Source organism: Oryzias latipes, chromosome 4, assembly GCF_002234675.1.
Source record: "Oryzias latipes chromosome 4, ASM223467v1".
Classification (NCBI taxonomy): domain Eukaryota; kingdom Metazoa; phylum Chordata; class Actinopteri; order Beloniformes; family Adrianichthyidae; genus Oryzias; species Oryzias latipes.
In genome coordinates this window covers 20,872,441-20,893,534 of record NC_019862.2, presented here as the reverse complement: position 1 = coordinate 20,893,534, position 21,094 = coordinate 20,872,441, and the positions used below count along the sequence as shown (strand labels likewise).

The 21,094-nt window shown below is 39.9% G+C and overlaps 1 protein-coding gene across 1 annotated transcript in view; it reads right to left on the bottom strand.

The window, feature by feature from the left end:
* The window catches only part of gmds (GDP-mannose 4,6-dehydratase), a 176,341-nt gene extending 156,088 nt beyond the window's left edge, over nt 1–20,253 (bottom strand). The window contains exons 1-3 of the mRNA XM_023954387.1: nt 20,001–20,253; nt 2,512–2,556; nt 1,159–1,246 (exon numbers count right to left, since the gene is read on the bottom strand). Coding sequence (XP_023810155.1) covers nt 1,159–1,246; nt 2,512–2,556; nt 20,001–20,099 — 232 coding nt within the window. The 5' untranslated portion in view covers nt 20,100–20,253. The remainder of the gene's footprint in view (nt 1–1,158; nt 1,247–2,511; nt 2,557–20,000) is intronic.
* Nucleotides 20,254–21,094: the final 841 nt, after the last annotated feature.

Genomic DNA, 21,094 nt, shown 5'->3' with positions numbered 1-21,094 from the left:
AGCTTTGGAACTGTTTAATGCTTTCACATCCTAAATTACCAACAAAAACTGGGATTAGGTTAACAAATTACATTTGTTAATTATGTGCCCTAACAGAGAGTGTGTTGGTGGAGGTGGGGAAGGGGTGCTAAGAAAAATAGTGTTTTTTTTTTTTTTTTGGGGGGGGGGGGGGTATCCCCAGCATCAACCTTGACCTTAATGGAGCCTGACAACTAGAGAATGCTTACTTTGGTGAAACTAAAATTACAGAATCGCTGTATAAGACTGCATTAGCAAATACTCCAGTACTGTAAAATAAAGAAGTTCTTAGAAATGATTATTACTATGGCTGGGTATCATCAATAATTTCCAGAATCGATTCGATTCATCAGAGTGGGACCTTGCTGCTCTTTTTGTGGATCTTTGTGTACTTTTCTGTGTTTAGTATTTTTAGTTCTGGTTTGGTGGTGTCAGCTGATTGTATGAGAACTGACGATGGCCGCCTTTAAACCACTGAGTGGCCCTTCAGTCCTTGAGGAGGAAGCTCTTGTAAAAGTTGTCTTCTGCTCAACTCTCTGCTCTACTTTGTGGTGCCTTCACAAAATGTTGTTGTGTAGTAAAGTGAGTTGCTTTGTGTTCTGCCCACATATTTTTTATGTGTTTTTCTTCATTGTATTTAGGTAAAACTGTAGAGGTGAACCATCTTTTCCACTGGTTTTCAATGGGGGGTTTTTTGGGGTCCAGGGAGTTTAATGTTTGTCATTATTTTTCCCTTTTGCTTTCATTTTCAGTTTAAGCATTTGTGGATTTAGATAGTTATGTTTTGTCTGCTATTTTAGCCTTAGATTCACCCTGAAGCTGTTTACGATTTATTATTAATGTTAATACATGTTTTTAGTGTATTTTTTCTTTTTTGTTGTTGGCCTAAAACCAGGGTATGTTATTTCTTTGTGTTGTTCCTCTGAAATCCATTTAGACAGAAAGAAATGGAAATAGCAAACACGTCTCAAACTGCCTTTTGGACAGAGCTTGTCTCTTTGTTTGCTTAATATATTGTAAACAGCAGGAATAAGGGATTAAAACGTTTGATTTTTTGAGAGATTGTGTTGCTCAAAACCTTCCAAACAAAAAAGTTGGCTTTATATGCATTTGTGATGTGCAGAGGAATGAAGAACTTACTGCCTTCGGTGTGCGTCTGTGGGTTTTGGTAAAGATGCTCGATTCGTCCTGTGTTGAAGGAGCTGGAACGTCTCATAATACCATGAACCTGACGTCAAAGAAAAATAGGAAAAAGGACTTTAAACATACAAGTTCTTGTTAGGGCATTGCTGGGTGCATCTAAATTTATTCAGATTTTTAAAAAATGTTTGGAGAGGCTTGTTTTAAAGCTGTTGCACTGGTCATCCTTATTAATCCCAGCATTCGTCTATCAAAGATGTCCATAAAACTTGGCATTTCGAACTCGATGGTATTGGCATGCCGCTTGGCTCCAGCTGACTGGCTTTTGTTCCCTCTGATCTGGGATCTGCACTCTGTACTCCAAGGGGAATTTCTGAGGAAGATCTGCTCGGTGAAGATAACACCACCTGATCCGAGGGGAGTCCATTAGAGGGAGGACAATGTGGCCTGACCGCACTTCCTTTATTCACTGTGTGCTTCCTGCCTGCCTCTGCACTTGTCTTTAGTGCCAACCCCCCAGCTCCTCCACCCCTTCCCCGTTAGCATCTCCAACCTGGACCCAATCCACTTCCTTTCTGTTGCCCGCAGGCAGCTGCTGTGACCGAGTGTGCCAAGATGGTAAAGTATTTCCTTTATGTCACTTAGTTAGAAAATACAATTCAAGTTTCTATTCCTTCAAAGAAAAAAACTCACAGTCAAGCCTTCAATGTTTTTGGAAAATGGTTTTATCTTTTTGTCGCTGAAATTTTAGAAGAGAGGTTAATGTTTCTTGTAGTTTCCAAATGCTTTAGTTTATAACTCAACTGAGAGCAAAGAGATGCAAAATTTCCACATTTTTGACCCATTTCTCAGAGGCGCACACACACATGTGATAAAACAATGATCTGTAGCTCTTGCTGCACAGACACACAAAGCAGGGGTGCTTGGAAAATGTTTTAGTGATTAGAAAGCACCTTTGCTGTCGGCTCCACATGATAACGGCGTGTATGATACAAGGGTTGAGTTTTTACGCTACGGCGCAGAGCAGTTGGTGACCTCATCTGTAAGGACGCAAAACAACAACCACTTCCCAGTGGACTGTTTGACCCAGGGTTAAAGGTCAGAGGTTAAAAAGCTCATGCAATAAGAGGGGTCTTATCAGGTGAAGGTGCGAGTCGCCCAGTGTATGTAAGAGCTGTCAAATTACATCAGGATCCCTCTGGAGTTCCCACAGGCTGGCTGGACGCGGCTTATCGAGGGAATGCTGCTCTGTGTCTGCTGGCATCCGCGAGTGTCTGCGTTCAGCTGTGTGAGCGTCTGCGCTCCCAAACATTGTAGTTCTCAAGAGCCTGCGGGGCAACAATTTTGCCTCACCTCATAGCCTTTAGCAAGCAGGAACTCAGCAAGGTAGGAACCATCCTGAAGAGACATGAGAAAAAAAAAAACAATAAACAACTGTACACAAATGATGATGAGATATTTAATAAAAACTACAGAGAAGCAGGAGCCTAAGCTCAGGACTCAAAAGACGACAGATATTAGAAGAACAGCTGATATCAAGCACAAATAATGACATGAGTTTGAGAAAAGAGCTGTTTAAATGTTCAAAACAATAAAGGATTTGGTCACATCGCTTTTTTCATTAGAAAAAGTCACAAAATCAACAACTAGTAGTCCATTTGTCATCTTCTGAATCAAATAAGTATTTTTCCTCCTCATATTGGAGAGGAAAATAGATTTTTTCTAACTTTGACCTTACTGCACTAACTTCTTGTTCTGTTTTTATTTTTTTAAGCCATTAAGTGGTGTTGTCCCACTCCACATCTTCAAAATGTCGTATGTCCACTTCTTCCAACTTTATTTTACACCTTATTTTATCCGACACACATGGGATTCTGAAGAGCACAAACGAAGCCTGGAAGGTGCCGGGCACACTCACAGAAGCTTGCTCTGCCCATTCCAACAACATTCAGAAAGCAGTAAATGGGTGGGACGCAACCACCTACCAATCAAAAACAAACACTCCAGTTCAGTTAATCCCAAAAACGTAGAGCTGACATATTCTTAAGTAATCTTATTCTTTCCTCTAAACAAAACCCTCGATTTACTCTCTAAGCTTGTTCAAAAGTTACTAAAATCTAAGTTACTGCCAGCAGAACCCTAGAAGTGTCTGATGCCAAGAAAAGCACAATCAAAAGAAGAAATGATTGAAATAATAGAAACAATTGAAAAAAAGTGCAACAAACCAAGTCGTTCAAGATTACACTGTCAGATTTGACATTTAACAAATGCCTCTTTGAAGACCCACTCAGATAAAAGTTTTTGGTGTTTTTATCATGTTCTTGTGGCATTTTTCTCATGATGGAGGACATAAATAAAGAAAATTAAGCTTAAAATTGCATTTCTAAGTTTTTCTTTATTCAAATTGTAGTGAATCGGAGGCAGACGCAAAAATGCTGTTTGGAAAATCTTGAGCTTGTTATATAGGAGCTACAATCAACGGGCCACAAGCCCTTGTTCCATTCCATTCTGATGCATCCACTTGCAGACAAATAGATTCATGTATGTCTTCACTTTCCTCATCCGAGCTGCCATCTGGCGCAAACTGTATGGCTGGACAGCTTCAATATTATTTGCCATTTTTGTTACATCAATAATGTCAGATTGGGGGGTTGTCAGGGGCGAAAAAACTTTTTTTTAACCGAAATAAGGATTTTTTAGGAGAAATCTAAAATAAGCGGAAATTCAATGCAAGCCTTCAAAGGTCTGTGCAATGTAGCTCAATGCCGAGTCATGGGATGTGAGGTGCAACAGCCAAATAAAGGAGAAAACATAGACATCAGACGTGTGTGTGTGTGTGTGTGTGTGTGTGTGTGTGTGTGTGAGAGTGTCAATAAGGTCTTGTTCCCCTCACCCATATTCCTCCCTTTTTTTTTTTTTCCCTTTCTCAGACTTTCCAACCGCACATTCTGGAACACTCTGGAATATTCCGACCTAGTCATTCATGCCTCAGTCCTCCTCACACGCGTGCACACACACGGAGCAAAGTGTCGGTGCCAACATGTCAGCTCCAAGCTTCCTCTTCAGGTCTCGGGGAAACGGCAGAGGTGAAGGCCGGGAAACGAAGGAGGCAGTGAAGGAGGTGTGAAAGTTGGAGCATCAGCACTGAGAAGCCAGGGTTTGTACTGTTGTATCTAAGGCCATGTGAAGTCCTGTCCTTGACCAAGTGGAAGGCAGACTGTTGGATCTGCCATGATAATGAGTGGATTACTCCGGTCCTATCAGATTGGTAAACTGAAGACGCTTTCATTTATAAAATCCTGCCTTTCAGTTTCTCATGAAAAGGAAATGACATGATGCCATCCTGTAAACCCTCGCCATCCAAATCCAAACTCAAATATTTTCATTTAGAGTTCAGTCTGGGATTCACGCACACAAATATGAGAAAAAGGATGGTGAGCGTAGGGGGCTGTTTCAAATGACCAAGCTGAGTAAGAAGGTAAAATCCCTCCTTTCTTTACGTTTGCTCACCCTGCATGAATCATCAGAAGTGAATCAAAACATCTGTCATTTTTCTATCAAACAAAAAAGATATTCTTTTTCCAAAGGCATTAAAAGCTGCCCTTTCAATCTGATCTAATCAGCATGTTTTTCTCTGGCATTATGGGAAAACACTGCAGACAAATTTTTATTTTTTATTAAGTCTGAACTTAAGTCTCTCAGATATGCTGCATTATAAAATCTGCAGAAATGAAATAATAATAAATATGTTGAGGTTACCTTTTCATTAATACGGAGTCTTCTTTTCATTTTCAGCTGTTGCACTTGGGTTTCATTTAAAGATGTCTAATCCAACAGGTATCCCATCCGTATGGATGGCATCCGTTTTAATTTACGGAAAGGCCAACCGATTGACAACTGATCATGGCAGAGAAATTCATATTTGCAGTTTGTGCCCAGACGGAATTAGATGACACCAAATCTTTGTATATATTGGAATAGTAATACTTTGAAAGAAAAAGCCTGGAGCAAGATTTGTGAGATTTTCACGTTTCACACCAAGCCTCTTATGACTGTAGGTGGTGGACAATTTGAAAAAATGAAGCTGCTCCCAGTTTGTCCAGTGTGAACACCATGGGTTAAACTCACGTTTAAGCCTTCAAGAATGCCCAGTGAGTCTGTGGTTTAAGAGGTTTTCAAATGTGTATAATGTTTCTATCGCAAAGTAAACAAAAAGAAAAGCTAGATGAATTGAGAAGTGTTGGATGTAGATGCAGAGCAACAGTCTGAAACACTTAGAAGCAAAGGAAACCTAACTTTAGAGCAAACTTAAGCCTGGATTGGAAAGACTTTTTTGAAAAAGCAAATTAAGAATTTTCATTGGTAACAGTATAATAATTTCTGCTTTTTCCAAAATTCTTCAGGTTGACCATTTTGGCAGCAAGTTGGCCCAGATGCCCGACCTGTTTCGGCGCTGGAGATGGGCACTGGCCGCCCCTCAACCATCCGCTCCCGGCCGGTGTCATGTTTTCCTGCCCCTGTGCCAGGGTCAAAGCGTTCCATGCCAGACCAATTTGGAAAACAAGCCTGAAGAGCTGCAGCTCTGTTTTCCAACAAGAGGCTCTTTTAAGGCCATATTAGCCTGTAAACCCTGCCCTCACCCCGCTGTTTCCTGTTATGGGGAGCTGGGCGCTTACTGGGAAGAGCGGAGCAGACACATAAACACATTATGCTAACCTGGCAGCTCTGTGCCACATCCCAAACTCCCTGAAGACTCATTTAGACTATATGACAGAAACCCATCTCCTCACCCTGAGCTCATATAGAGGGAGCTGGGTGAGGAAGGTGAACTTTGAGGGAGGAGGTTACCATCTCAAACACGACTGCTAGTGATTTTATAAATAAGACAAAACATGACCCCGGGGAGGAGTAAACAGGAGCCGAGTAAGAGTGAGGAGGTAGCACATTTTTTGTAAGAAGCTTTATAAGTAAAAAAACAAAAAGGATTCAGCAACTGGCAAATTATTGCGGTCTTATGTGGCACAAACTATTGAAGATTTAGTGGAAATCTGTTCATGAACAAACACAAACAAAAAAATGTACGCAGTTCACAAAGCAAAGACCTTTAAGTAAAGGTGCTTTAAGAGATTTTAGGGAAAAACTCTAGGATTTCGAAAAAGAACATGATCAAACTACACAAGACTAAAGTTCAAAAACTGGAATAACAATGTTATTAAAATCAAGTTGGACAAAAAAAAAAAATAAACCAATGTTTATGTCAGTCCATTAAAAATGTCACTAAAGTTTGCTCATCAGCACAGCATTCTGACTGCCATCATTAGCTCCAATCAACATTCCCACCATTATAATCATCACATCATCAGGTGGTCTCATTTGGAGACTGTATGGGTTTCGGTTTGTGGACCTGTGTCTGTGGGAGCGTGCACACATTGGTTTTTACAATTAAATCCTTCTTTTACGTTTCTACACATAAAGATTACACTAATCCCCCTATTCAATAACTTGATAGTTTTACATTTCAAAACACACAGGTTAAAGTTAAAAAAGGAAATTTTCTTTATTTATTTTTTTTTAAATATGAAGTTTAATTAGCTGAATTGTTTATTTTGTCAAAAAATGAAATAAGACCCCAAAAACGTTTACTTTACTGTCTGAGGGGATAGAAGAAGGCCTTTTTGATACACCAATTAGTGGTTAAACCATAAAGACACAGAATAAAAATGTGAAGTTAGTGCCCTCTGCTGGAGAAATAGAGAAGTTAAAACATGAAGGTTTTGTTGTATTATCATTATCATTTCATTACACCGTCATCATGTCCCGATTACACTTCGCCAGCATGAAGGAAGAATGTCTAGTAAAGGGCTTTTTAAGTCTTTTTAAGCCAAATGTACACACAGGGAGCGTGCCTGCTTTTCTCATTGTCTGTCACAAATAATTCACTTTAATGTGTTTTCTTTAGACCGCAGGCAGAAGCTGCCAAGCTCAGCGTTGGTCTGCAATTAGGCTCGATGAAGCTGCCATCACAGATCACAACATGCAAACACGGACACTGTGCTTTGTGGGAACGTTGGGCTGCTGTGTGGAAACAAGAAACGGCAGAATCAAGCAGATTTTAGGATTGAGTAGGAGATTTTCTGCACCCACTCAACTGGCTGCACAATTTACCGTAGCTTTTTTCTGCCACTTGAGGGCAGCCTCTTAAACATCTCTAAGTAAATGTTACTCAAATGAAAGTTATGCAAAAGGTCAAATATTTGCCTTTTACTTGAGTTAAGATGACACTTGTGTGACTCTTCTTTTGATATTTATTACAATAATTTCATTTATTGAATTAAAAAATATAGATGCATATGACTCCAGCAAGTTCCCTGCCCAAAAAAATAAATAATGGAAGGCAGTGCGGCATGAAAAAGTTTAGCAAGCAGCTTTTAATTGCACTTTCCTTCTTTTTTTTATTTCTACTTTTTGGGGTATTTTATTAAAACTTATAACTGATCCTTCTGAATGTACCTCAAGACATTGAATTTTCTGAACACACTGCGCTTTTTACTCCACTATGGTTTGAAAACATGGAGCCATTTCAGAAGATTCGTGCTTACCATTTTGTTTTTTGCTTCTATAATCTTGTTTTTTATGTTTAACAGTTTTCACGATTAAATCCTTTAAATCTTTTAAGCTCTCTAAATTGCTCCTGAAGTATACTTCCGCACCTTCAATTTTCTTGCTTAAGGCAAAAATCAGGAAAGCAAAGTTTTGCATGAACAGAAGACTTTTTATTTACAAATAATTTGTTTGTGAAAGTAATGACTCAGCATATGTCATGGTATCAAGAGGTTTTTTTTTTATATAATAGAGTCAAAACCAGAGTGTAAAAGAGAGAAAAAGACAGAAAATACATAAAGAGATTTTCATCAAATATTCTTATTAAAACGAGAAATCCTTACAGCATTTTAGATCGTGAGCACATTCAAGATTTTGCTCTCTTTATTGTCTTGATTATAGTCAACAGCAGTGAGGCATGACAAGTCATTCGAGCCAGGGTGGTTTCACTGGTGAATTCTGAAAAGCAGGACTGTTAAGATCTTTAGTTACGTACCTCTCTACACAAATGAATGACTTCTGAAACCATGTCTACAGTTACAGAAACAAAGAGCTGCCATAAACTTTGCATAAGTGCAGGTTTGTTCACTTCTGGTTTAACTGGTAAACTGCAGAGGAAAACTTGCACACATTTGGCAGAGCACTTTTCACAAATCCTTAACATCTGAACTAAAAGCCAGGCAAAGCTAATAGTGGAGATGGTGAGCTCCTTCAAAAAGCTTTGTTGCTTAAAGGTTCATTCTTTAAAATTAATTTAAGAAAAAAACTACCACTTCCAATTTTTTGATTGATTAAATGATTTGGCTTATTTCCTTATAAATTGTAGATAATACAATATTCGATCACATGGATTTACAGAAATAATGAAATGCATAAAGGCATTTTTTTCCAAGTAACAAAATCAAGTGCTTATTGATTATCTTCAGAAAACATTAATTTGTGATTTCAGTAAACAGTAAGGTGAATCACACATCATGTATCAGATATGTAATACGCATTATCATCAGAAAACAATTTCATTAAATCCAGAAACTTGATCTTGAAGTTCCTACATCCCCTCAGTTTGTAGCCTCCATCATTTTCTAAGAACTGTTTTTGAATATTGAATGGTAATGATTTTCCCCACTATCTCTGTACAGATTTGACCACTGTAAAAATCAACAAGGTCATACAGCTTTAAAAGTCTGGATTGATAAAATAGTTTGTATGATACATTTGTCAGAAAACTGTTAATGGCTTGCTCAGGGGATCCATTTAGATTAGCGTAAATCTTGCAGTCCCTTATCCAAGTGCCTTAAATTTGTCCCAGCTTTCTTAAATAACGTGCTCTTCTGGCGATGTCGGCATTCCATTTACTGAGGTTGTCATTCACAAAACGTTGGTCCCTTTCAGATTTCTTCCTTTTTTCAATAAAGCTGCTTTGTGTTTCCGATTAACAAACTTTAAGAGGATCGCTGGTTTGTCAGTCTCTCTTCTCCTGCATGGCGAGCGGTCGGCAGATTTCAAAATTGTTTGTGTCCAGAGAAATTCCTTTGGACTTTAAGAACTCTTCCACCTGTTCTCCTCTGAGCCCGTCTCCTGCTCGTCGGATTCTTCACCGTTCCTGGCAGTCACAGTGTGACCGCCATCCGCTGATAATCACGTCGTTATTCCTGGAGTTCTGCTCCTGGTCATCTGTTCATTTTTTGACAATCTCCATCCTCTTGACATTGTTATCATTCAGAGCCTGCAGCGGTTCATCTCCTCGAGCACGTTTCAGATCTGTCTGTGCTGGATCTTGACGGCCTAACTTCCTCCAGCCCGAAATCAAGCAACTGCTTAATATCATCAGATTCGTCCGTCACTGGGGGGGGTTTTCTGGGACATGAGGCCGTAAGACTCCACTCTTTAAAATTTCATTTATAATGTCTAAAAACATACAATATTTTTAATCAAAAAAGACAAAAAGGCATTCATTTAAGTCACTATTGCCTTTGATTCATGAGCAACTGTTCTTCTCCAACCTGCTGAGTCAGGGAACTTATTTTATGTTACTACACTTGAACTTGTGTCTCTTTTCCTGTATAAACAAGAGCTGACAGATTTCTGTTTGAGTAGGAGCGACTCCTATAAGGAGCTATCAGCAACTATTATGAGTAAAGGGGAGACGTGTGCACGGATTCTTAGTTTTATGATGTTTTATCTGGCCCTCAGCAGTCCTGCTAACATTGAAGTCTGTTCAAAAAAGTTAGGCGTAGATGAAACAGCATCAAAAGGTACTTGAGGAAGGAAAGATGCTGGTAAAATAAACATCTAAGAGAAGCTTTAATGCAATAAACTGTTTTCTTTCTTCCACAAAAATAAAGAAAGAAACCTGCAACTCAGAGCCGAGGTAAGGTTCTGCCATGGAACAGATGGGGTGAACCTGTCCTCTTTGTAACCCTTACCCATAAAACAGAACCACGGCCAGAGCCCCCACTCTGGTTTGCGGCTATGCCTTGGCTCTCAGGTGGTCTTCTATAACTCACACCATTTCTCCACAGAACCTTCACTGAGACATGGGTCAACAATATTCAGAATGAGAAGCACGCCGCTGTGAAATTTATGAACAGTAGTTAGCATGAATGTATTTTATGGCATCAGAGGGGCTCCTGAGGATCAGTGAGGGATTTCTGAGATGGCGTATCCAGATGCATGCCTGTCACCTCAATTAACGCTTAGCTTTTTTACTGGAATGCAATTTACATGTGAAACCAGAACTCTACCACAGAGTCTAATTATTTGACAGCTCCATTTAAACCACAAATATTGAGAACTATTTGTTTTGATCTCACCAGTATATATTTTTTTCAGTGTCTCCGAAACAGTATGGTCTAGTCATGTATTCTTTTTTGGTTTAAACCATTTAATACTCTTATCCATCAGAAGGTATTGACAACAATTATCGTCTCCGCCTCCATGGCAAGTCACAAAAAGAGGGGTTTGCCTCGATCACAAAAAGAAACCAGCTACACATCCAACTGTGATGACCTTAATTCTGTTATAAAAAGCAGGCTCTGCCTCCGTCACATAAGGCTCCTCTACACCCCATCACACCACCACCCACCCTTGAATGACTACCCAAAAAAAGCCAGCTTCACCTATGTTGCAAAGAAACAGGTTTGACAACTGTCACAAAAAGTGGTTCCCCCTCTATAACAAAAAAAGAGGATCTCAACAACTTTCTGGCAATCAAGGAAACACTAAAGGGACAATAAAAATGAGCATATGCAAGTGGGGGCAGGTGTACCCCAGACATCTAAAGCACATACTTTTATAAAACTTCCTATGGTTGCCTGTTCAGATCTTGATACAGGAAAAATCTATTTTGCTTTAAGTAAAGAATTATTCCTGAACTTTTTGCCTGCACTAGTACAAATCTTCTAGCAGAAAGAGTATTCCCCTGCATATGCACACTGGTATTTATCTACACACTACTATATATGTAAACACTAGTACTATAATAGTAGACACTACTATATTGAAACAAGTAGAGGATTTTTAGGAGCGATTTTTTGAGCAGCCGCATCTTATGGGGGGAGCGCAGGTACAGTAAAGACCAAAGGTTTGGACACACCTTCTCATTCAAAGAGTTTTCTATTTTTATGACTATGAAGTCCAGCTCACCCCAAACAATCTCGATTGGGTTTAGGTGCGGTGACTGTGGAGGCCAGGTCATCTGGCGCAGCACCCCATCACTCTCCTTCTGGGTCAAATAGCCCTAACAGCCCGGAGGTGTGTTAATAAAAAATGATGGTCCAACTAAACGCAAACCGGATGGAATAGCATCCCGCTGCAAGATGCTGTGGTTCAGTATGCCTTCAATTTTGAATAAATCCCAAACAGTGTCACCTGCAAAGCACCCCAACACCACCACACCTCCTCCTCCATGCTTCATGGTGGGAACCGGGCATGTAGCGTCCATCCGTTCACCTTTTCTGTGTCGCACAAAGACACAGTGGTTGGAACTAAAAATCTCAAATTTGGACTCATCAGACTAAAGCACAGGTTTCCACTGGTCTAATGTTCATTCCTTGTGTTCTTTAGCCCAAACAAGTCTCTTCTGCTTGTTGCCTATCTTTAGCAGATATTCTACCATGAAGGCCGGATTCACAAAGTCTGCTTTTAACAGTTGTTGTAGAGATGTGTCTGCTGCTAGAACTCTGTGTGCCCTTGACCTGCTCTCTAATCTGAGCTGCTGTTAAACTGGGATTTCTGAGGCCGGTGACTCGGGTGAACTTATCCTCCGCAGCAGAGCTGATACTTTGTCTTCCTTTCCTGGGGCGGTCCGCGTGTGAGCCAGTTTCTTTGTAGCACTTGATGGGTTTTGTGACTGCACTTGGGGACACTTTCAAAGTTTTCCTGATTTTTTGGACTTTCTGACCTTCATTTCTTAAAGTAATGATGGCCACTCGGTTTTCTGTACTTAGCTGCTTCTTTCTTGCCATAATACAAATTGTAACAGTCTATTCAGTAGGACTATCAGCTGTGTATCCACCCGACTTCTGCACAACACAACTGATGGTCCCAACCCCATTTATAAGGCAAGAAATCACACTTATTAAACCTGACAGGGCACACCTGTGAAGTGAAAAAGATTTCAGGTGACTACCTTTTGAAGCTCATCAAGAGAATGCAAAGAGTGTGCAAAGCAGTGATCAAATCAAAAGGTGGCTACTATGAAGAACCTACAATATGACATATTTTCAGTTGTTTCACACTTCTTTGTTATGTATATAATTCCACATGTGTTAATTCATAGTTTTAATGCTTCGGTGTGAATCTACAATTTTCATAGTCATGAGAATAAAGAAAACTCTTTGAATGACAAGGTGCGTCCAGATATTTGGTCTGTACTGTATATGACAGAAAGGACATCATGAAAATAGAACGGACAATTGTCATGCATGTGGTAATTGTATTGTGAAGTATTTGTACAGCAAATGTAAGTTGTACTCATATATGACATACAGGTGATGCTGTGGTACGGTGTCCTTACGCAGCACCCTATTCCTTACCAAGTTGTGAGCACTGACCCCTTATTGACCTCACATAAATGCACGATGTGTCTAGGTGATACGCAAATGCATCCATAAGATACCCACACTAACTACACCAATTGTCTAATTTCCTAATTTCTAAGAGTCAGGGTGCAGAAAAAGAGCGCACGAACAGCATGGGCTACTCGCACAGTCCGTAGGATTTGGGGGGGGGGGGGGGGGGGGGATAAAAAAATCAGTACAGCGCACCTGCGTCTGACCTGCTTTCATGCGTTCCTGCGTTCATATTCTTGCCTGTTGTATAAGTGTTCACTACGACCTGTCACTCGTAGCATGCCTGTAGTAGAAAATGTGCATGAACATTTTGGTTCTAAGGGCTCATGGTATTATAACACAACCCAGAAGGGCAGTTGTGGCTAAAGCTTTATGTCCTCATTTTCACACTAGGGTTGTGCCGATAGACGATATCATTGTTCATCGTGATGGGTGAGTGACATCCCGATGGAAAGACACCATCGTGATGCCACGCCCCCGCCACTCTGCGAGTGGACGCCATAAGCCGCGGTTACATGTGAAAAATATCTTGATCGGATCAATGGTCGGATTAGAATCCAACCGTGTACATGGTTCCAGAAAAATGTTTTCAGAAGATAAAAAACGTTTACATGGCTCACACTTTCGGTCGGAATAAATCATTCGCACATGCGCAGTAGGGTTTGAAAAACCGGAAGCGGATATCAGTTCCGCCGAGCGGCTATTTTTTTCTCGAACTTTATTGAATGTAACAATTCAATACAAAACAATGTTGCCGAGTGGCTTTATACATTGATATGTCAGCTCGGTAATATACAAGACGGTCTTCTAAACGTGCTTTTAATAATGTTACGATTATTATGAAACGCCTGTTCGCTCATCGTTTTATTTTTAATCCGTGTGGTCAGTGCTTTTTCTGTTGAAAAACGGAGCCGGAAAGAAGCCAGAATTAGCAGTATGCTAACACGGGCTAACAACATTAGCTTTGGGTGGTGCTGCAATCTGCATTTTGGCTGCATGTAAACATGTGGGAATAACATCAGCCTTTATTTAGTCGGGACACAACTCGAAACAGAAATCCACGTGATTGTTTGAACGATTTCTAAGGACTGAGCGGCCTTTCTGCTTTGAAGCTTACACCGCCCCAAAGCGCTGTGTGTGTGCTCACGATCCTCTGCTCAGACACACTCTTTTAGACCCGGTTCTGAGTTCGGTAGCCTGTTCCCCTAGAGCTTCGGAACGGATCGCAGTTCTAAATCTCCCACATACTACCGCTCATGTAACAAAGCACCACCCCCCCTTCCGCTCAAACACAAAGCTGTAAGTCCGCGCTCCGCCGGTCCACTTGACTAGTAAAGTGCAGGAGCGAACCATTTCTTTTCTAGTTTGTTTGTTACTTTTTTTGTTAAAGTCACTTCCCCCAGTTTATACTGGATAATCGCGGATGAGTCATTAGTTGGGAAATAAAATAAATAAAGTAAAGTAACAAATAGCAATAATATAAGACCGAAATATTAAAAATAGCCCCCCCACGACGATATCATCGTCCATCCCGATGGTTGACAGCAAACATCATCAACGGCCAATATAAGGGACATCGCCCAACCCTATTTCACACCAATTAGTAATGCACTGTCTTGTTGATGTGCTTTCATTGTGATCGATCTTATCCAATGTCTGGTTATGTTCTTATCTTATTCTGTCTAGGGAACATGGATGGAAATTCTAATTACTGCTATAACCCTGCTGAATAGGTGTTCATTAATGTGCAGTTGACAAATTTGACTTATTTCAATATCTATAGAAAGCTCTTTTTCAAGTAAAACTATCTCAGAAACTTCTGATTTTAGAAAAACCAGATTACCTTTATTTTTACCTTTGTTTTTCAAATCATTAACTTTTTAAAGGCTTTTCAGATAACCAATACACATAGAAACAAGCAGAAAGAAAAAAATATGCTATCACAACCTATCAGTATACACAGTTTATAAAAGTTCAAGCAGTACTAAGTAATTTGGTGCATGATCTACAGTGGGGTAAAAAAGTATTTAGGCAGCTACCAATTGTGCAAGTTCTCCCACACTCTTTATTTAATTCTTTAAAAATCAGACAATGTGATTTTCTGGATTTTTTTCTCTTATTTAGTCTCTCATAGTTGAGGTATACCTATGATGAAAATTACAGGCCCCTCTCCTCTTTTTAAGTGGGAGAACTTGCACAGTTGGTGGCTGAATAAATCCTTTTTTGCCCCACTGTATCATCTAGAGTAGTCCACTAATACACAACAGAATTTCCTTGGGTATTAAATTTTGGTATTGAAGGAAACTTTTTTTTTTTTTTATAGTCGATTGTAGTCGATGATACCAAGCCACAGCTTTTGCTTTTGGGGTTTAAAATGTGGACAACTGTTCTTTCCAATGAGCTGACAAAGCATTTTATTGTGTGTTAAGAAATGTTTTATTGAAACAAATATTGATATGTCTTATTTTAATGTATGGTTTCCTAGTTTATGTAAAATACTTTCATTCTTTTGAAGTATGAATTTTCTGCTTTTCCTTTTGCTCTTGCTGCCACTAAAAAACTGGGTTTTGGGATTGCAATGTCACAATTTATTTCCAATTTAAATTCAAATGTAATTTGTCACATTCTAACAGTTTATTCAGTGGGACTATCAGCTGTGTATCCACCTGACTTCTGCACAACACAACTAATGGCACCAACCCCATTTATAGGGCAAGAAATCACACTTAACCCTTGTGCTATCCTTGGCACTTTGACATTGGGAGTAGGATCATCTAGACCCACTAGACAGTGCTCTGAACCTTTTTTCTTCAATGATTTGTGAACCGCACTGGTGTCCATGGATAACATGAAATCTTTCCACCTTTATCCACCTTTGTCATGGTAGGGAGAACATGTCAATATAAGGGTGGGGGGTCATAGGATAGCACAAGGGTTAATAAACCTGACAGGGCACACCTGTGAAGTGAAAAAGATTTCAGGTGACTACCTCTTGAAGCTCATCAAGAGAATGCCAAAGAGTGTGCAAAGCAGTAACCAAATCAAAAGGTGGCTACTTTGAAGAAACTACAATATGACATTGTTTCAGTTGTTTCACAATTTTTTGTTATGTGTATAATTCCACGTGTGTTAATTCACAGTTTTGATGCCTTCAGTGTGAATCTACAGTTTTTATAGCCATGAAAATAAAAAAACTCTTTGAATGAAAAGGTGTGTCCAAACTTTTGGTCTGTACTGTACATACATAGTATAATATGCAGTGAAATGTATTGCATGACTGTCCAACAGTATGAAGAATGAGGAAAAGTAAAAGTTATGTAATGGCGTAGATGGGAAATTCCATTAACTAAAATATCTGCTATAATAAAAATGCTAGCTTACTTAAGGTCAACAAACTCCACAACATTTCCATATATTTCCATATATGATTCATTTATACAAATTAATTTTTTACATTTCCATCTAAAACCCCTTTTTAAACCAGTTTTTCTCAAAAATTACATCCTGTGATTTCCGGATTATAAACCGCTACTTTTGTCACACGCTTTCAACCGCTTTTATGCATTTTCTTTTTTTAATGCATTTTTTTTTAAACAGAAAGGGTTAGAGTGAGACAGGGGGAATACGGTATATGTGTCGAGGAAGACGCAAGTTTAATGTAAATTCCCACTTTGTGAATAAATGGCACAAACAGACCCTCATCACGGAAAATGCAAGACGAAATGCACATGACGCAGTTTTCAAGTTAAAAGCAATCGTTAAGAGCAGTGTGAAAAAAATCCACCATCACCAACGGGTTTGGAAAAGCCGGTCTTCTACGTGACAGAGAGGACAGCGCAAGCTCAGGAGAGAATTATCCTCAGGATGAGAGTGACACTAAAAGCTACAATGAAGGAGAGACTGAGAGAGTTAGGCTGGGTGAAAAATTGATTGAATTAATTAATTCGAATTTTTTGTTACAAAAATAAAAAATGTTTAAAAATAACTAAATCGAGTTTTTCTGTAATGGCTCATTTTTGGCTCCCCAGAGCTTCCGTACATTAGTTTCACACGGCGGTATGGCAAGCGGCAAACAACAACATCATAGCACACACGAAACAGCAAGCGACAGCATGGCTACCAGTGAGAGTGGAAAGTTTGTTCCCAAGAAAGGAATAAAGTCATCTGTTGTTTGGAACTGGTATGGGTTTGCTGCCACAGACATGGAGAACGCTGCAAGAAAATCCCACACCGTAACAGCTCTAGTTCATATCTTGTGGGACACAAAAAAAAGCGACTTCTCCAGTACCGGTAGCAGAACCGCGGAGGTCAGATCTTACGGATACTGCGGTCTTGAAGAATGTTGCCCAGGGGCTCGTTCAATACCGGGGCTCGGTACCCATCCCTAGGAAAGGGGCACGGTGGAGAACAATCACCGAAGCGGTCGCTTTGCATAAAGACATGGTCTCCATATATAGCGTGGAGAAGACAGGGTTTATTCATTTAATTAAAACCTTAGACCCCCGATATGAGCTGTATTGTTAACCTTTTAGAAAATGGTGCTAATCTCAAGATGAATGTTTGTCTCCTTTTAGTCTAGACTACAAAGTGTGACTCAAAACACAGCTGGGACTTTGTTCCAAGAGTGTGTTCATTTATTTATTATTCATCCCAGAAATGGGGTTACATTTGTCTTGCGTTTGATTAGGCCATATCGCCCAGCCCTAGAGAGTGTGTGTGGCGAAGACTATCTTACACTATTCCAATCAGACACTGAGGAAGAAGACTTCCATGATTTCAGTGCACAGGAGGCGCGTGCCGGGCAGAGGCACCTATAAGTTACTGCTGCTCTCAGTGACTTTTACCAGTATGCTTTTTTAAACAGCCCTGTTAGTGCTGTTACTACCATATTGCTGCTGAGTTACTGCCGCGTCACAGGCACTGTTTGGAATAGAGCTGTGACAGTGTGGGATTTTTGATCACCACTTTGAAGAAGCAGCAGGAGTTGCGGTGTCACTGTTTACCCCCCCATGTGTTGAACTTTTCCTGCGATTACTTTTTTTCTTTCTGAGGGTGGTCGGAAACTGCAGGGAGATCCTCTCCGGAAGGCGGATCTTCCTTCGGGGTTCACTTCCCTGTTCGGACCCTCAGAGCCTCCAGAGTGGGTTAATAAAGAATCATTCATCTTCTTCTGGGGGAAACCTTCTTTTATTACAGTTCTCCTTCACTCTGTATATCAAACGTGAACACGCACTCCCAACACACTTCTGCTGCGCACTCTCGCTCTCTCTTGCACTGCACGAGCTCTCCCCTCCTTTTTACACAAGCATGCACGGTTTCAACACATACACGTCTTCATTCTACAACACATTTCAATGTGGGCACATGCGGCTTATGAATGTACAAAATGGTTTAGCCTTTAAAAATGGAATGGGTGCGGTTTATAATCAGGTGCGCTTTATAGTCAGGAAATTATTGTATTTTTCTATAAAATTAATATCAATTTACGGATGGCAGTATTACAGATTGAGATCATTTTACTTAACCAAAAAAGAATTTTGAACAGGTCCTATATTTCCAATTCAATCAACAACTCAAGGTGGTTTGAAGATGATGGAAAGAGAAAATATTTCAAAAAAAGGATCTTTGTGGCAGGTTTTGTGGCACTAACCGGTTCCTTAGAGACTATCCGACACTCCCCTGTTGGGATCATCAAATCTTCTGATATAAAAACTGGAAAAGTGGCAATTGTGAAAGCCAAAACCTCCCGGTCGTCTCAGTAGAGGTACAATCCAAGGAATCGGTTAATGCTCAAAGAAAAATGACAGAACAGCAGTTAAAAAGGGGCTTGTCATATTCTGACTTGGAGATTAAAAATGTAAAAAAAGAAGAGAAACTTGTCTGTTTTCCAGTTTGACTGGCTCTACGGCTGATGAGCTGCCAGAGCGCTTTCAAAGGCCGTTACCTCGTCACAGCCAAAACAAAAGGAGCAGAAAGGTTGGGAAACCATTTGTCTCCGCTCGATACTGTTGACTTTGAAAATGTGTCACATCGGTTGACACAAAATTCCTAAGAACTTTACAAAGCGCTGATTCAAGCTTGGGTCAACAGTTGGAACAAATCCACAGTAATGCTGTTGCACTTAAGTTAATATTGTAGGGAGTTTAACTGCTCAACTCTGATTTCATTGACCTCTTTAAACATCAGAAGTAACCAATTCTAATACTGACTAGTTCATTGGAATTCTGGTGCTAAACTGACACAGATAGATGGCAGCAGGAAGCATTATTTCTTTTATTACAAATAACTGATTTTCATTTTGAGATTTCAGGATCTTTATTGCATAAACTGACAGTGATTAATCAACACTGACAGGTCTCTGCTTTCCTGTATCCAGATATGAATCAGATATAGAGTTTGTGTAATAATAATCATTTCTGATCATTTATTGGTTTTTATTATTTGCCAACTGATTAGAAAATAGACAGATATAGATATTGAACACTCTCTTTTGTCAGACTTGAGAAACACCCTTCCCACAGAATTGATCTCAGGTTACATTATCAATCTTATCAAAGCGCTGAATTAACAAATACAGACAGAATTTTTTTTTAAATAATAGATGTTAGAACTGTTTACTTTGTGTTGCTTTTGCCCCTGCATACATTCCTGCACAAATGTACAATAAACTTTCAACAACTTAAAGTGAAAATGAGATATCCCCCTCACAAAAACCATGTATTATTCTTTCCAACCATCCTAACAAAAGGCACAAGTTATTGTTTTAATAACAATGACTTAACATCTAACGTGTACTCAATGAATGACCCAGTCAATGAATGAGGTGTAACTGGATACAATGAGTTCCTTTAACAATCATAAATCATTATAAAACCATCAGCTGAGGGACGCTGACATTGCATTTTTCAAACAGAGTGATGCATTTATTTTCATTTCCTGTTGAGCTCACACTCCGGTTAAGAGAGGATCAGAAACTTGGCTAAACTTTTGCCCCTCGGAGTCAGCTTACAACACCTGCAGAGTTCAACACACCTGCGTGACAGGGTGTGGAGTCTGTAGGCGCCGGCGTTTAATAACCAATGTAGTTTAAAGCGACTTTACTCAATTATTTGTGCATTTAGACACTTCAGCAGGTTCAAAAAGCGACAGAAAGAGCTTCAGTGAGGGTACCTGTCCGGTGATGCCGGTGATGACAGCCACGTTCCTCTTCTTCTGGGGAGCTCCGTTAAATGCGGAACCGGCGTTAGCGGACTCGGAACTCTGGGCCATCTCTGTTGGATGAAAATGTCTAAAGTGTGCGGTTAAAAACTAACGACAAAACCGTCCAGACCCGTGTGGAAGTTCACAGAGTGAGTATCAGCGAGCCTCCTCAGCATCCGTAAACCAAACCAGAAAAGCCACCGGGTGACTTAGTAGGAAGCGGCTGCAGAATCAGCCAATGAGAGAAGAGCCTGACACATCGGTGTCTTAAAGAGACAGAGATCCATTAAAGACTAAGGTTGTTCATGACTGCGCCCTCTAAAGGAAGAAGGGTGGATTGCATGACTCTCAGCTAACAGGCTGAGAACAACTTGTGCTGGACAAAAAATGTTTTTAAAAGGTGATTAAGAGAAACTTTATTTCAAAAAATTGTTACTAAAGTAGAGATGCAAAGCTGTTTGGAGGTGAACAGGGATTCCATTTTATTTTTTTATTATACATTTACTTACAATAATTGTCCAGCAAAGCAACATGTAAACATGTAAAATACATCATTAGACTCTGTGTCTGTACGTGCAAGATATTTCCACGCCAGTCAAGGATGCAAGTCTGCTCTGCAATCCACAGGTGTCTCTGTTCCATAAACAACTCAGCACAGAAATAAAACAGAGACCAGGAATCACAGACAGTCCTGCTGCTGACCTCAGCACATCTTATCTGGTGATGCATGCAGGTTTCCCTTTTCATTTGCAGCAAGCAAGCATATTTCACAATGTTCATGGATATATATGGAATCAAGTATAATGGAACCCCTGGAACCCACAAGTCACCCTAACATGTATCAATGCTGATTTGCAAGCTCTAAAAACAGCATTAAAGCTTCATCTGTCTCTGAGATTTTTAAATGCTTCTACATCTTCAATGTGATGTGGAGTGTTTTAGGCACACTAACCCCTTTGTGTTGCGTGGTTGGGCTGTGCTAGTAAGACTTATAGACAGATATCAACATGAGTCCTATGTGCAAACACGCAAATTACTGATGCTAGTGCTACAATCGAAACAAA